Source organism: Nyctibius grandis, chromosome 25 (assembly GCF_013368605.1).
Source record: "Nyctibius grandis isolate bNycGra1 chromosome 25, bNycGra1.pri, whole genome shotgun sequence".
NCBI classification, from domain to species: domain Eukaryota; kingdom Metazoa; phylum Chordata; class Aves; order Nyctibiiformes; family Nyctibiidae; genus Nyctibius; species Nyctibius grandis.
The window spans coordinates 5,454,893-5,470,739 of record NC_090682.1 but is presented as its reverse complement, the minus strand read 5'-3'; the positions used below and the strand labels follow the sequence as shown (position 1 = coordinate 5,470,739).

Here is a 15,847-nt window from a genome sequence, read left to right as displayed (position 1 = left end):
GGTAAGTGCCCCGAAGGGACGGGGTGCCTGGGTCCCAGCTTGCTGCTGGTGCTCAGCAGTGTCCGGAGAGCCACAGGAGCTGTTGAGCAGGTGGAGGCGTGGCGGCTTATTTCAGTCTTTCTGAGATGCCAGCTGTACTTGTTGGATTTCACACATCAATAAAACTTATATTTATAGTGTACTGCCTGGATGCCTCCCCTCCCTGAGCGGTCAGAGGGCATGCATGCGAGGGGAGATGTGTGCCCGGGTACCCTCATGGGCGTCCCTGCCCACACATTGGGGTGTGGGGGTGGGTGCTGGGAGGGCAGCACGCAGGCAAGTGGCTGCACACATTGCTGGGGAAGGGTGCCGAGTGTGTGCAAAGGAGGGCAGGCTCTGTGGGGTGCGAGCATGCCCTCCGGGGTTACCCAGGTGTGAACCTGCAGCCTCGGCACCCCGGCTCAGCACTGCCTGTGGCTGGTTGGGGGGGGCTGGTGCTTCCCAGGACAGCACCCAGGGACCGAGCAGAGTGCACGCAGCCCCGCAGACGCCGCTGGCTCTGGGCTCAGCACTGCCTTCCTGGGTTGCCAGAGCACAGCTGCAGGCAGGGAGAAGGTGGGTATATACGTCTGTGTGTGCGCATGTCTGTGCACATGTATTACACAGCCAGGCAAACCCAGGCGGTGCTGGGCTGCCCTGCCAGCACAGCTTACTCCGGGCTCTTTTCCCTGTGGGATTCCTGTTATCCTGCTCCCTGCACTGGCAGCTGAGCACGGGGGGTTTCACTCCGGAGCAGGACTTGTCCTGTTGCGCAGCCGGGCTCCAGCTGGGGATGCAGAGCCACCAGATGCGTCCGGAGGAAACCTCCCCTTGCAGCACCACTGGTAAGACCCCAGGACCACCCCCATGCTGTGCGTGTCCCTGTGTTTGGGGGTACAGGTGTTTTTCTTTGCTGTTGTGCTTGCCGGCCCCTCTGCTGCGTGCCCAAAGCGGGGCCATGGCCGCTCTCCCACCATGCTCGGCAGAGCTGGCGGCCACTCTGCGCGGGGCGGGACGGGACGGCGTCGCAGGAAGTTACTGCTGCGAAACAGCCGCCTCCGGAGAGGACGAGACGGGGATGGAAGGAGGCAGTTGAGCAGCGCTGGGCTCTCCTCCACGGGCTCAGCGCCTGGCAGCACGAGCGCAGGGAGCCGTGGGCTGAGCCGCCCTGGCAAGGAGTCCTGCTGGAGGTAACCCCGCCGCGTTAGGCGCAGCCATCGCTCTCGCCTTGCTCGGCGCCAGCCTCACCGTTGCCCTGGGTTCCTGTCCCTGCACCGTCAGGACCTTGGGCAATGTGTCCCTCCGGACATGGACACGGAAGCAGTAACCAGAGAGCGAGGGCGTGTGGGCCAGGCACACACTGGGGGTCCCTGAAGGGGGACTGCAGCGGGCAGGGGGCATGGGGCCCTTCTCTCGGCGGCGTGCCCTGGGTGGCAGAGGATGCCGGGAAGGAGCCGGCAGCCTGGCATGGGATGCATTGGGGTTCACTTGCTGCAAGGGCCTTGAGGCCAGGACACCCAGGTTCAAGGTCAGCTCCATTGCCCCCACCCCGTGCCTCAGTTTCTCCATCCGGATAACAGGAGGAGGGACTGCAAAAAGCCCAGGCTGTGGGAGGTATGAGCAAGCCATCGCCCTGCCCGTCCTCTCCTGGGGGAGGCAGAACGCAGAGAGATTTGCATGCTGTCCCTTCCTATCTGCTGGGGTTTGCTTACACCCTCCCTGCTGTGCCTCAGTTTCCCAGGATGTTGTGGGCTGTGAGGACAAGCTGTGCTCCCGAAGGATCGCCCTGCTGAGCTGAGGCGGGAGCCTGAGTCAGCGCCGGCACAGCCGGTTCTGCCAGACAGGACCATACTGGCACAGGTAAGGCTGGGCAGGGCACTGCTGCGGCACGTCCCTGGGGAGCAGAGCTGCCGACCCCATTCTGCATGCATGTGGGTATGGGACCACCTTTATTTTCTGCCTTTCCTAAGCCCCTCCCTGCTGTTTCCTCTCTCCCAGCCCCAGCTCCTGGTTTTACAGGATTTCATGGCAGTTTGGGGAGGGTGATTGGTTTATTCTAATATAAAGCCCACCGCTGCTCCCCATGGCCAGTGGGTTTGTGGGGTCAGATATGGGGATGGATTGTTCCTGATCCAGGCATCCCTGGACTGGGGGGGTAGGTAAAGCCTCAGGCTGCAAAGCTGGGCTGGGGTAGGGAACTGGCAGGTCCAGGACCCAGCCTGCCTCATAGGCTGTCCCCTCTCTTTCAGGCAGAAGATGTCACGGGCCATGCAATGCCAGAGCTGCCTGCCCTGGGGCAGCTGGAAGCAGCTGTGTCTATCCCTGCCAGGGAGCAGGGGGACCCGGAGCATTTATCTGCATGCTGCTTTGGTGCCAGGTGAGCTGGGCTCTGTGCTTGTGGGACCAGGACCCCAAACCTGCCCTGCTCCCAGGGAAGCCCTGTCCCTGGTGGACATCTCTCCCCAGCTGCACCATGGAGCCTGTGAAGTCTGTGGGTCACCCCAGCAAGACATCAAGCCAGTGAGCTCGGTGCTGTTAGCTCTGCTGTGCTGGAGAAAGCCATCCCTGACTATGTGCATTGTTCTTCTCACCCAGGCACTGCAAGCAGCTACGTCCTCAGGAAGATCCTTCGCACAAGCAGCATCTCACTCCCCAGGTACAGTGCCACACAGCTGGGGCCTGGCCCGTTCTGCCCTGTGGCTGTTCGCCACAGGACCTGGGTGGCTGAGCTGGCTGCCTTGGGACCACTGGGGCTCTGCGGGCAGAGACGCTGCTTTGCCTCCACCCAGAAAACAACCCAAACCCAACTCCCTGCCTGCCCTGAGTTCAGCCCAACTTCTCTGCCTCGCCACGGGTTTGCTGGGGATGCACAGCGCACGGCTTGCTCACCTGCCTTCAGTTTCCAGCTGTGCCCTTGCCCCAGCCCTGCGCTCCCCCTCGGTGCAGGGGAAGGAAGGGGTGAGCTGGCTCTACTCAGCGCTTCCCATGGTACTCGCTTGTGATCTGCCCACCCTGCCCCAAGCAGGGCTTGGAGCTGCTGGCCCCTGCCCTCCTCGTGACACTCTCCCTCCTCTTGCAGGGGCTGTGTTCGCTACCAGGGAGGGTCCCAAGAGCACTCTGTCCAGCGCAGCTCCTCTCGTCACGGCCTGTCCCAGCTGAGGAACGTGGCCTCTTCTGGTAAGATTGCAGCCCTGCGCTGAAGAGGATGGAGGGTCCTACACAGTGGTTTGGGGGCAGCTGCTGTCCTGGGCAGTGTGAGGGTTAGCAAGAACTGGGTTCTGTCCTTCTCTCTGCAACCACCTCACTACAGTGGTTTGGGGCAGGCAACTTCCCCAGTCCCCTGCCAGTGAGAAGCCCTAGTCTTGTCAAGCACCTTCCTCTTCCTAGATGCCATCAAGAAACACCAGAAGAGCCTGTCTGCATGGTTCAGCCACCAGCCCAATGAAGAGAGGCAGTTTGGCCCTTCCTTCTCGCTGGACGCGGTCCACGTGGACCCAGTGATCCGGGAGAGCTCCCTGGAGGAGATCCTAAAGCCCTCGCCTGACCTAACCATCCAGAACCAGCTCCAGCAGCCCTGCAGCCAGGTTATTAGCCTCCAGAACCTTTTTGATGTGGATGCCTGTGGACGGCAGGTGAAGAATGTGGTGCTGTATGGCACTGTGGGCACAGGGAAGAGCACCCTCATCAAGAAGATGGTGGTGGACTGGTGCCATGGTCGCCTACCCCGCTTTGAGCTGGTCATTCCCTTCTCCTGCGAGGACCTGTCCCATAGTCATGCCCCCATCTCCCTGCGGCGCCTCATAACCAAAAAGTACCAGCACCTCCGGGATGTGGTGCCAATGCTGGGTGCTGCCAATCTCAAGGTGCTTTTCATCCTCAATGGCCTGGAGCGCCTCAACTTGGACTTCCGCCTGGCTGGCACGGAGCTGTGCTGTGACCCCAATGAGCCTGTGCCTCCCTCTGCTATTGTGGTCAACCTGCTGCGCAAATACCTCCTACCAGAGGTCAGTGTCTCCCTCCAGCTCCTTTGTGCTGGAGAAGGGCTGGGGGTGAGCCCTGGGGCACTGCAGGCATGGCCGTTGTGCTAATTGCTTGTAGCCCAGTTTGGCTGTGAGCGAGCAGGCAGCCTCCTTTCCTGCAGGGGCTCACCAAGGTGGCCTCATGTCGCTGTTACTGGTTTGTTTCTGTGAGATATTTGGGGAGGCCTGGTAAGGCAAAGAAAGCAGTCTGGTGGGCTGTGGTCTTCCAGACTTAATATATGCCTAGCAGGGGATGGGGAAAGCTCTTCTGTCCCCTCTGCCTGGGCCAAATTTGAACCAACGCCCTTTGGGCAGCAGCTTCTTAAACCCCATCCCCTGGGTGGTGTGATCCTTGTGCACCTATATGTGGGTTATGCACTTGGGACCCTGTGGAGCTTAGATCAAAGCCACAGAGGGAACACCCCCAAACTTACCCAGCCGTCTGCTTCCAGGCCAGCATCATTGTCACCACGCGCCCATCGGCAGTGCGCCGGATCCCTGGCAAGTATGTGGGCCGCTATGCCGAGATCTGTGGCTTCTCCGACACCAACCTGCAGAAGCTGTACTTCCAAATGCGTCTCAGCCAGCCTGGCTGCAATGGAGAGGGCAGTGCAGGTAGCAGCTCAGGTGAGCAGGAGAACTTGGTGGAGATGTTGTCGAGGAATTTGGAGCGCCACAACCAAATAGCCGCTGCCTGCTTCTTGCCCTCTTACTGCTGGCTGGTTTGCACCACGCTGCACTTCCTCTACTTCACCAAGACGGTGCCTCCCAGCCAGACCCTGACTGGCATCTACACCAGCTTCCTGAGGCTCAATTTCAGTGGGGAGGTGCTGGACAGCACCGACCCCACCAACATCTCCATGATGAAGTATGTGGCCAAGACGGTGGGCAAGCTGGCCTATGAAGGGGTGGTGTCCCGCAAGACCTGCTTCTCAGAGGATGACCTGCAGCAGTGCTTTGAGGTGGAGATGAAGACTGAAAGTGAGCTCAACCTCCTGGAGGTCTTTCGCAGCGATGTCTTCCGCTTCTTCCTCACTCCATGTGTGCAGCCAGGCAAAGAGCACACCTTTGTCTTCACCATCCCTGCTATGCAGGAGTACCTGGCAGCCCTGTATGTGGTGCTGGGTGAGAAGAAGACCCTGGCACAGAGAGTGGGGAAAGAACTGTCAGAGGTCATTGGGAAGGTGAGTGAAGATGTCGCTGTTGTTCTGAATATCATCTCCAAGGTGCTGCCCTTGCGCTTCCTGCCAGTGCTCTTCAACCTGCTCAAAATCTTCCCTCGCTACTTCTCCCGGCTGAGCGGCAAGGACCGGGATGCTATTGCCCACACCATGGCAGAGGAGCTGTTCAAAGAGGAGGACTACTACAACGATGATGTCTTGGACCAGATCAATTCCAGCATCCTGGGTGTGGAGGGCCCCATGCGCCACCCTGATGAGGCCCCTGATGATGAGGTCTTTGAGCTCTTCCCCATCTTTATGGGTGGGATACTGTCCCGCCGTAACCGTGCCATCCTTGAGCAGCTGGGCTGCTCCATCAAGAACCTGGCAGCTTTTGAGATTGCCAAGGCTATGAAGAAGACAGTCATCAGGAACAGTCGCAAGGGGCTGCCCCCCTCCGAGCTGATGGACTACCTCTTCTTCCTGCATGAGTTCCAGAACGAGCGCTTCACAGCTGAGGCCATCCGCTCCCTCCGGACTGTCAACCTCTCATCTGTCAAGATGACCCCTCTCAAGTGCTCTGTCCTTGCGTCTGTCATGGGCACCACATGCCATGAGGTGGAGGAGCTGAACCTGACCTCCTGCAACCTTGACACGAGCAGCTTGAAGATCCTCTTCCCTGTCCTGCTGCGATGCAAAGCTCTCCAGTGAGTACCACCTTCTTCTGCCCTTGGGCAGCACTCAAAAATCAGACTTTCCGTCACGTTTGCCCATCGCAGGGATACACTAGGAGCTTGAGCATGGCAAAGGTAGGGAAGGGCGTGCATGTTCTTGTTTATCCTCAGTGCAGACCTGGGGGACTACAGCTTCCAACATGCAACGCTCCTTGAGCAGCCTTACTTTGGCACTGCACGCTGGGAGTTGCAGTCCCAACACACCCCCAGTAGGACTCTTTGGGCAGCTCTCTGCACCTAGTGCCACAGGCTGGGCTGCCAGCTCCCTCCCATTGCTTGGTCCCCCGCAGCCACCCAGCATCCCCGTGTAGCTAGCTCTGCTACTGCAAACTCCGGGCAGGAGATACGTGGCCCACGGGTGGGAGTCCGGGCTGCGCAGAGGGCTGGGTTCTGTCCAGTGCATTTGTGGAACTGCAGTCTGCCTGTCGCCCAGGGGGTGGCGAGCCGTGCTCAGCAGAGATGGACTCGGCTGCGCAGCGCTTCCTCCCTCCAGATGCTCAGGAGGGCTTGGTGGGGGCCTGATTCCTCCTCAGACCTTCGCCCACCCCCTGCAGACGCTGCACCCCCTTCCCCTCTCTTGCTCCCGCTGGCACTGGCTGATGCTACCCAGGCTCTGGGGCGGTTTCAGCGTGCTCCCCTTTGAAGAGGAAGCCTTGCGTGGCCCTGTCTGGGGAGCCCAGGTGGGGCAGTGATGGGGAGGGCCAGGGAAAATGGAGGGAGCAGGGTTGCCAGCCTTGCACATCACAGTCGTTTCGGTCCTGCCACCCCCACGTCTCGCTCTGCGTTAGTCTGCAGCTCAACAGCCTGGGCTCTGATGCCTACAAGGACATCCGCGACCTGCTCCTGCATGACAAGTGTGTGGTGAGCAACCTGCGGTGAGTACTGCCTCTGTCCTTGCGTGGAACTGCCTCTGCTGCCCACCGTGTGCCCTGGGCCCCCTGCCCAGCCTTGGCATTGCCCTGAGCTCCGGTGTCCACAGGCTGGCAAATAACCCCGTGGGCGAGCAGGGGGCACAATACCTGGCCGAGGCGCTGGCAGGCAACCGCTCGCTGACCCATCTGTCCCTGCTGCACACCGCGCTGGGGGACCGGGGCGCAGAGGTCATTGCTCAGCACCTGGATAAGAACCAGCACCTCCAGGAGCTCAACCTGGGCTACAACTCCCTGACAGACACAGGTGCCTTGCACGTGGTGGAGGTGGCCAAAAGACACGCAACGCTGGACAAAGTGCAGTGAGTTCACTCTGCCCCATCTCTTCCCTCTAGCAGGTGATGCCTCTGACCCGCTGCCCCTCCCCGTGGCAGTGAGCGGGGACCCCCTATCTGCCTCTGTGTCCTACCCCACAGCCCTCACAGTGTCTCTTGCTCCTTTTCTCTCAACCTGCAGTCTGTACTTCAACGACATCAGTGAGGATGGCAAGCGGGCACTTCACAGCCTGCGCATGGACCGGGATGGTGTCAGGGCACTGGTCTTCCTCACAGCAGGCACCGATGTCTCTGACTACTGGTCCAACATCCTGAACGTCGTGCAGAGGAACCTGCCTTTCTGGGACCGCGAGCGGGTTCGGCAGCACCTTGCCCTCCTCCTGCAGGACCTGGAGAGCAGCCGGCGGCAGACTGCCAACCCCTGGAGAAAAGCCAAGTTCCTGCGGGTCGAGAGTGAGGTCAAGAAGATGCTGGGGAAGCTGCAGCACGGGACCCTCTGACCTGCTGCCTGTCCACCCAGCCAGGGAGGGAGCAGTGCTGCTGGGGCAGAAATGCTGGAGTGTGCCCCAGCAGCACGTCCCCTGTGCCCTTATCCACGTGGAGATGCCTAGTGGTCGGGTGCTACTGAGGCTGCCAAAGGTGCTGGGTATGTGGGGCTCAGCCCTCATCTGCGAGCAAGGCTGAAGTGTGGGAGCACTGTGCAGAGACCAGGCTAGGAGCAAATGGGACTTGTTCTTCTGGGCTTGGAGAGACCCAGCCCCTGCATCCCAGCCACTGCTGGCCTGGCCACGAGCCACAGCAGTGGCAGAGGGGCAGGACTCAGCCTTGCTTGTGAACCCCTTGGTAGCATTAAAGTGCACCACTTTGTTTCCACTGAAGCACACCAGTGCTGAGACTCAGTCTCCTCTTTGGGCCCTTCCTGGGGGAGGAATGTGGAGGTGCTGGTGCAGCTGTCCCTCCAGCAGTTGGAGTGGAGGGCTCTGGCCCTTCCCCAGCTCACAGGGCTAGGATGGGGCAGCCCACTTCTGCTCCAGCCCATGCCCAACCAGTTGGTCTTCCCCACCGTGGGCTGCCCTTGGGGGCAGTAGGAAGCTGGGACACCAGGATCTGTTCCCAATCTGGGTATCCCAGGGTGCTGCTCCCAGCTCTGCTGGGCAAGGGCTGGCAGTGCCCTGGGGCTGGGAGGGCAGGGGAGACATCGGACTGTTTAACCATTAAACCTGGGGCGTCTTGGGAGAGGCGGGGACAGTGGCTTCCCTGCCACTTCACCCTGTACCTTGCTCCCTCTCGCATTCCCTGCAGCCATGAAGCAAACAAAAGGTATGTGCTGGGCCAGTGGGTCTTCATCCTGCAGAGACCCTTCCCCACATGCATGTCTCCGCTTCCACATGGAGCAAGGCAATGTCAGAGCCCAGGCAGGCCATGGAAAAGAGCTAGAGGCATCCAGGAAAATGCAGATGGACATCGTGGGGGTGCTTGGCAGGAATCCCTTCTCCTTGGGTTTGGGGGTCCTTGTGCTGGGAGAGGTGGGGAAGGGTTTTATGGGGAGGTGAGCAGGGGAAGGCCTCTGTCTCCATCTCCTGGCTCCAGCCAGCTCTCTGGGGCCCTGGTGACGCTTCTCATCCCTCACTCAAAAGCGCTGTAAACCCCAGGGCTAACCTCCATCTCCCTACTTTGCCCCCGGTGCTGCAGAACCTCACTGGGCTGGGCAGTGGGTGCCCGTTGGACCCGAGCAGCAGGTGTCCTGCTGCTTTGAAATGCAAGAGGTCACTGGTGGTGGGGCCAAGGGCTGAGCTGTGCCTGGGCACAGGCTGTAGCTGAGGGACGAAGGGGCTGGCGGGGGCTGCATGGACTCAGCAAACCCACCTCACCTGGCATGGCGTGCTCAGCCTGTGAACGGACAAGCCCTGGGATCTGCTGCCGGCCCGCCGCCTCCTGCACTGACCTCTCCTCTCCCTCTGCAGGGCTTGAGGGTGACAAGAAGTCCATCATGTAAGTAAGTGCTGAGTTCCACCTGGCCAGGGGCTTCCCGGGGCTCGTGGCCCCACAACCGGGCTGTGCTGGGACACATCCTCAGCCGTGGTGGTGTGGGTCATGGCTGCCAATCCCAGCTGCCTTCCCCAGGAAGGTCTTCACTGGGTTGGTAACTCAGGAGAGATGTGGGGGACAGTCCAAGAGGGAGATCCCCTCCTGGCTTTCCCCAAGGAAGAGGAGGCACAGAAGCTGTGGCCCTGGCTGGCCCTTTTGGGAGGAACAGGGCTCCCCACGGCAGGGCTGGGGAGGGCAGGGGGAAGGCTGTGCTGCTGCACTAACGTGGCCTCTCCTGCCCTTTATCATTTCAGAAAATTTGAGTTTAACCCCAAAGACGGGATCGACAACCCTGCCTTGTCGCTGACCGAGGACATGGGTAAATACCCTTATCTCCCCAGGGCATCCCTGTGCATGGGGTTCTGGCATCACTGGGGTCCTGGGCTCTCTCACATCGGGGAGCTATGGGGAGGTGAACACATAAGGCAGTGGGGATGGGGAGACCCCAGCCCAGGACAGGGTGGAGAACTTGTGTTAGGGTCCCTGCAGGGCCCTGCTCACGGGCTGTGCCCCCACGCAGATGGTGAGGGCATGGGAGAGCCCCGCTTCTATCTCCTGAGCAAGAGCAGCAAGGAGACCTTCGGCTTCTGCCTCCATGAGGAGCTGGGCTGCCAGGGCCACATCATCCGGCAGGTCGAGCTGGGGGGGCTGGCACAGCGCAGGGGGCTGCAGGATGGGGACCAGCTCCTCCAGGTCAATGGCCACTTCGTAGACCACCTGGACCACCGCAGGGTAAGCTGGCAGCACCCAGGGGCTGTGGGAATGCCTGGGTCCTCCTGGTCCAGGGGCACAGAGGGTGTGGGACCCTGCTGCCCCCTGATCCCACAGGCTGTGGTTGGAGGGGTGCCCTGCCCAGGGCTCACAGCCCGGGTGCTCCCAGGTGGTGCAGAAGATCAAGGCCAGCGGGAACCAGGTCCTGCTCGCCGTGCTGGACAGCGGCTCCTACGCGGCAGCCAAGGCCCTGGGCAGGGACCTGGCCCACATGCTGCCGGCAGACGTCCGCCCACGCCTCTGCCACATAGTGCGGGACAAGAGCGGTTTTGGCTTCAGCGTGTCAGGTCCGGAAGGTAAGGTGGGCAGCGGGATGCTGGCGCCGTAAGCCTGCCCAACACAGCGCCTGCTCACCCCAGGCTGCCCCTTCTCCTCCCTGCAGGCACGAAGGGCACCTTCCAGCTGTCGGTGCAGCAGGATGGGCCGGCGGAGAGAGCAGGGGTGCCGTCAGGCTCCTGGCTCCTGGAGCTCAACGGGGCCAGCGTGAGGAGCTACTCGCACGCGCAGCTCGCCAGAAAGGTGCGTGATCCCGGTGCAGGTGGCTGGGGGACTGGGACCGGCAACGTTGCTGAGTGCCCTGCATTTCCCTTCCAGCTTAAGCAGAGCGGCAGCAAGGTGACGCTGCTGGTGGCATCCAGTGCCGTGGAGGAGTTCTACCGCCTGCGGGGCCTGCGGGTCACAGCTGCCTTGGCGGACACCTCCTGGCTCCCCTTCAAGGTCCGGGAGCTGCACATGGTGAAGGGTCCGGCTGGCTATGGGTTTCTGCTCAAGGAGGATGACTGCAGATCAGGGGGCACAGGTGAGGGGGCTGAGGGGGCAGTGATACCCGAGCAAGGCATGTCTGAGGGTCGGGAATAGCTGCAAGCGCTGTGTCCACAGCAGGACCCTGTCCCCACCTGCACACGGGGGTCAGTGTTGCCAGTTCCTCTCTGGCTGAATGCCTCTGTGAGCATCTCCCCACCCTCCACCTGTCCCGCTGCGGCAGGCCAGTTCCTGTGGGATGTGGACGCGGGGATGCCAGCTGAGCAGGCAGGGATGAGGGAAGGGGACCGTCTCCTGGCTGTGAATGGCGAGAGCATCGAGGGGCTGGACCACCAGCAGACGGTGCTCAGGATCCGTGCCCATGATGATCAGGTGACGCTGCTGGTCATCGACCCCGCCAGCGATGAGTTCTACCAGTCGGTAGGTTTTGGGAAGCCAGCGTGGTCCCACCCTGGCTGGGGACCCCTCGGGTGTTGCAAGGCTGGATGATGGGATGGGTGTCTTGCCCCCAGGTCTGCACAGTGAGGTCCTCTGCAGGGGACCTGGCTTGCCGTGGAGCACCAGGAGCTGTACAGCTATCCCTCTTCTGCTCTTCCAGATCGGGCTGTCCCCTCTGCTGTTCTTTGAGGACAGTGACCCTGTCTCAGGCTCCTGCACGCCCTCCCTGCCCTCTCCCAGTGGCTCTCCTGTACTCTGTCATGTTGAGGTGGGACCAAAGGGACCTGGCTCCTGGCTGGTAGCTGCTGCCAACAGTATAGGGTTCACACAGGTACGGATCACACAGGTAAACCCTCTTGCCAGGCCCTCGCGGCAGTGCTGCTCACAGCCTGGCACTGCTCCGAGTCCCGGCATCCTCCTGCCCTGCCTGTCCTAATATTTCCCTGGCACCTGTGATGCTGGCAGGAGGAGGCTGTCACCTGGCCACAAGGGCTAGGCAGAAAGACCCCTCCAACCTGCTGTGTCCCCACAGAGCCCACGCCAGGAGGAGCAGAGGAGGCTGCACCAGGCATTCTAGCAATGCGGGATCACCCTGCCTCCAGCCAGGCTCCCACACACAGCGCCTCAACCCAGGCCACGTCCAGCCCATCGGTGCCCCCTGCCCAGCTCTCCAGAGAGCACAGTGCAGCTCAGCATGGCCCTTGCACACACAGCTGCTGTGCCTCCGTGCCCGCGATGGGACTCACAGCATCACACCTCCCAGAGACTCATCTCCACTGATTGAGGCTGGCTCCAAGCTTTTATTAATCATGACGGTGACTTCTTGTAACCTGAAGACAGACCTGTGTCTTTGCTTGCCCAGCTGCCTCCAGGAGCATCTAGGGACATTGCACTGAAGCCCTTGCCCAGCTCCAGGCTCTGGGAGCTCCCAGGAGAGCCAAGGCACTGCCCTCTATGCCATGACCCAGGGGACTGGGGAGCCAGAGGCTTGGCTCAGCCCAGGGCCAGCCTTCGGGCCGCCGTGTGAAGGAGAAAGGGAGCAGCAGAGGCTGACGGGGCACTGGAGGAACCCCCCACTTCTCAGCCTGTTGTCTCAGGTCTACCCCTGCATGGACATCTCTCTTGTGCTCCTCCTCTCATCCTCCCTGTGAACTTCTGGGCAGTGAGTGTCCGCCACCCATCACAGCACTGTTCCTGCGTCACCCTTTTGGGGTTGATTAAAGGACAATCCACACTGCTGTTCATGTGGGAAATGTTACGGAGAGGATGTTAATGTTACCGAGGGGTCATTTCTGGGAGCCAGGGAAGGGAGAAGGGGAAAAATGTGGAGACTATAGGAGGGACAAACAGGCGGTCCCTGTGCTCCGGTCCCAGCACCTGTGACCAGGCAGGGGCTCCAGCAAGAGCTGACCTGAGGGTTCCCCTTGCAGGGTGACGCATCAGAAGCAGCCGTGCATGCACCCTCTCCCTGCCTGGCAGGGCTGTGACAATGCCGGGGGGGACAGGAGGGAGCCCTGGAGGGAAAGTTTCACCTCTCTGTTGAGCGTGGGAGAGTGAAAATGAGCACGGAGTTTTGCATGTGGCGAAGACCGCAAACCTCTGGCTGAGGTTTTACCTCTGCTAAAGCAGCCGCTTCTTGAGCACTAATGGAAATGGTGAGGCAATGACTTTTGCAGGCAAAGTCTCTGCCTCTGTGGTCTCCTCTGCCTGTGCTGAGTACAGGCATTTGGGGTGCAACGAGTTCATGTCCAGAGCCTTGACATGCTGACAGAACGGGAGGGAGCAGGGCTAGCCAACAGCAGCGTGGTTTGGGGCTGAGCAGTCAAGGCTGAAGGGAGAGGTGCGGTAAGCCTGGCTGGTTCCCCCCAGCAGCACCAGGGTGTGGAGTTCCTGCATCTGTCCCACTGCCTGCTCCCACCTCTGCCTTCACCTTCATGGATGTCTTGCTTGTCTTCCTGTGCCTGCTCCAGCACCTTCTCGAGGTCCCACAGCCTCCACTTGAGCCCTTCATTGTACTTGTCTTCAGCTTGGCTTTCTGCAGCCAGGGGGAAGAAAGAAGGGACAGAGTTAAGAGCAGCTCTTCAAAGGGGCTTGGCCCAGAGACACCAAGGGCTGTCAGATGGCCCAGGGGAAGCGCGCCTTGGGATGTTTGCCCCAGGAAAACTTGGCTGGGACACACTTCCAGCTCAAACACCGGCACCAGGGCAGTATTTGTGCAGACACCCGTCAGGCAGAGTCAAGGTGTAGCCGGTCTTACTTGAAGCGGCTGCCCTGGAGAGATGCATGATCATTTGGGACTGAGGGCTGGGATTTTGCAGTGAAGATGGGGCAGCAGCCATGGTGCATAGAGGCTTGGGAACCCCTTTCTCAAAACCCCACCCCAGATTCACTTCCAGCCTGGTGCACACTTGCACTTTCAGTGCAGCCAGGCTGTCCCACGGGGCCCCAGTGCAATCCTTCGCCCTGGTGCTCTCAGCTCCCACAGGACCTTGTCCTGCTCACAACCCAGAGCAACAGTCCCAGAGCAGCCCCAGTATGGGTCCAGCTGAGCTGTGGGAAAATGGGGACATGGCAGGGAGGGTGACTCTCCCAGGTCACAGCCTGAAACGAGTCCAGTGTCTTCCTCCCTTCCTGCCCTGGCTCTCCCCTCCGGCACACCCTCCTGCTCAGCGCTGTGAGTTTTGCCCTGGGGACTGGATTTGAATCTGCTTTGTAAAATAGGAGAGGAAGGAAGGGAGAGGATTTTAAACTGCTGTTTCTGTTCAGGATGCGATTAACCCTAAATACCCAGGAGCAAGCGATTCCTCGGTGCACTGCAGTTCTTCAGCAGGACACGGACCTCGTTGTGTGGGCAGGGCAGCAGGAGCAGGTGGGTGGAGAGGCTGTAGGGCCATCGCAACCCGGGGATGCCCGGCAGGGACACGTGGCCCTACTGGAGGAGCTGGCAGGGTGGCAGGCTGGGTATGGAGAGCCAGGGGAGCTGGGCTTAGGCCACGCAGAGCTGAGCAATCAGAGGGGCGTCAGTGCACGAGGGGCCTGTCTGCCGGCTGGCAGGCGGCGTGGGCACACAGAAGGGACAAGGAGCACGTGCTTATGCCCAGCCTCAGGTGGCACAACCAGCAAGCGACCAAGACACTGTTCTCACCCACAACAACACATGGGATGTACACGGGCAGCCAGAGGCAGCCAGACACGCTCTCGGCTGCCAGTCGCCAGGCTGGAGGGAAGCGATTTCAAAATAACCAGCGTGACGTGGCTTTCCAGCGCCGTGGTGGCAAGTAACCGCTGTGCTCAGCATAGCCCCAGCCCTGACAGGGGCACAAGGGATAGAAGCAAATGGGAGCCCTGCAGAGCAGTGCTGGACTCCTCTTTCCCGCAGGGAGGGAACAGTCCTGAGCGAAAGCAACCTTTGCTTGAAGTCTCACACGTAAATACAGCCACGACTTGAAGTGAGTCATGCCCAGAGAAGCAGATAGTTAGGAATGCAATTGCTCACGCATGTTCCCTGATCTCTTTGGATTGGGGCCATGGTGATTTTTATATTTGGCTCCACAAAGCTGGTGTAGCCCTCCCCAGCTCTCTCCCCAGGTACTTGTGGTATCCTGGAGCTGGCCAGGGCACCCTCCAGTGGTCAGTCCGGCTTGATTATTAGCCAGAATCCATTAGCATCTAATGGGAAAAGCCTCAGAAACACAGCCTCAATAAATGTTGACATATTTGAGGTCAATATAATCCTTAGCAAAATTTGCCCAGGTAATTAAAGCCAGACAAGGAGCTGCCTGTCCCAGAAATATTTACCAAGCTTTACCAAAGGCAGTACAATCAAGACAGAGAGTTTTATAACCAGTCTGTCCAGGGCTCCCTTGCTATATCCAGCACTGCATGCTGCTTCCCTCTGTCCCGCTCATCTGATGCCTCAGCACACCGTGTACTATGTACTCTTCACGAGCCATCAGCCAACAGATACCCAGAACCAGGGCTATCTGTTCCTGGCACCAGCCAGGACAGGGACAGGAGGAGAGGGATGGCATGGGCAGTCTCCCTGTTGGCAGCACTGCAGCCTGAGCACAGAGCCCTGCGGCCGTGCCCTGGGCTGGCAGGGGCTGAGCAGCAGCAGAGCGTGGCACATCCCTCCTGTGGCAGACGGTGTACCAGGGCAGTGGCTTTTCCATGCTGCTGTGGCTTTGCACATCTGGCACCCCAGGGGTGCCGGCTGCCGTATGAGAGTGGGTGCATGGATGCTGCAGGGGAAGCAAAGGGGTGAGCTCTGTTGTCTTTGGTCCCCAACGTGGGGCTGGACAAACTGCAGCATTTGCTGTGCTGTTTTGTCTTCTTTCCTCCTTGAAGCCCGTGCTGTGAGGCCGATGCTGTGCTGTACCAGCCTCAGCTGTTTTTTCACAAAGGAAGTGTTCTTCTGCCTGGGAAAGGAGGCTGAAAAGAGGATCTGAAGGCAGCGAAGAAACAGAACTAAACTTACTTTCGAGACCATGTTGTAATTTCTGAAGGTTGGGTGTTGTCAGCTCTGCAAAAAGATTGACCTTACTGGTCTCTTTTTATCTCCCTGTTCTGTACACTCTCACCCCTCTGGTCCATGCGTGCTCCCACCCCTGGGGACCTGTTGGAGCTGGGCTGCAGGTAACCGGCATAGCAGCT

General features: G+C 60.2%; 2 protein-coding genes across 2 annotated transcripts; both read left to right on the top strand.

Moving 5' to 3' along the window:
• Window positions 1-687: 687 nt before the first annotated feature.
• On the top strand, window positions 688-8,011 carry NLRX1 (NLR family member X1). Its single transcript, XM_068418238.1, has 10 exons — window positions 688-863; window positions 1,752-1,878; window positions 2,268-2,395; window positions 2,614-2,674; window positions 3,098-3,195; window positions 3,406-4,022; window positions 4,490-5,904; window positions 6,720-6,806; window positions 6,911-7,162; window positions 7,317-8,011. Exons 3-10 carry the CDS (start codon window positions 2,275-2,277, stop codon window positions 7,633-7,635), a joined length of 2,970 nt encoding a protein of 989 aa, XP_068274339.1. The 5' UTR covers window positions 688-863; window positions 1,752-1,878; window positions 2,268-2,274; the 3' UTR covers window positions 7,636-8,011.
• A 428-nt stretch (window positions 8,012-8,439) lies between these two features.
• Window positions 8,440-11,843, top strand: NHERF4 (NHERF family PDZ scaffold protein 4). Its single transcript, XM_068418239.1, has 10 exons — window positions 8,440-8,455; window positions 9,100-9,127; window positions 9,478-9,542; window positions 9,744-9,955; window positions 10,104-10,290; window positions 10,377-10,513; window positions 10,589-10,793; window positions 10,980-11,176; window positions 11,355-11,525; window positions 11,727-11,843. Exons 1-10 carry the CDS (start codon window positions 8,440-8,442, stop codon window positions 11,769-11,771), a joined length of 1,263 nt encoding a protein of 420 aa, XP_068274340.1. The 3' UTR covers window positions 11,772-11,843.
• Window positions 11,844-15,847: the final 4,004 nt, after the last annotated feature.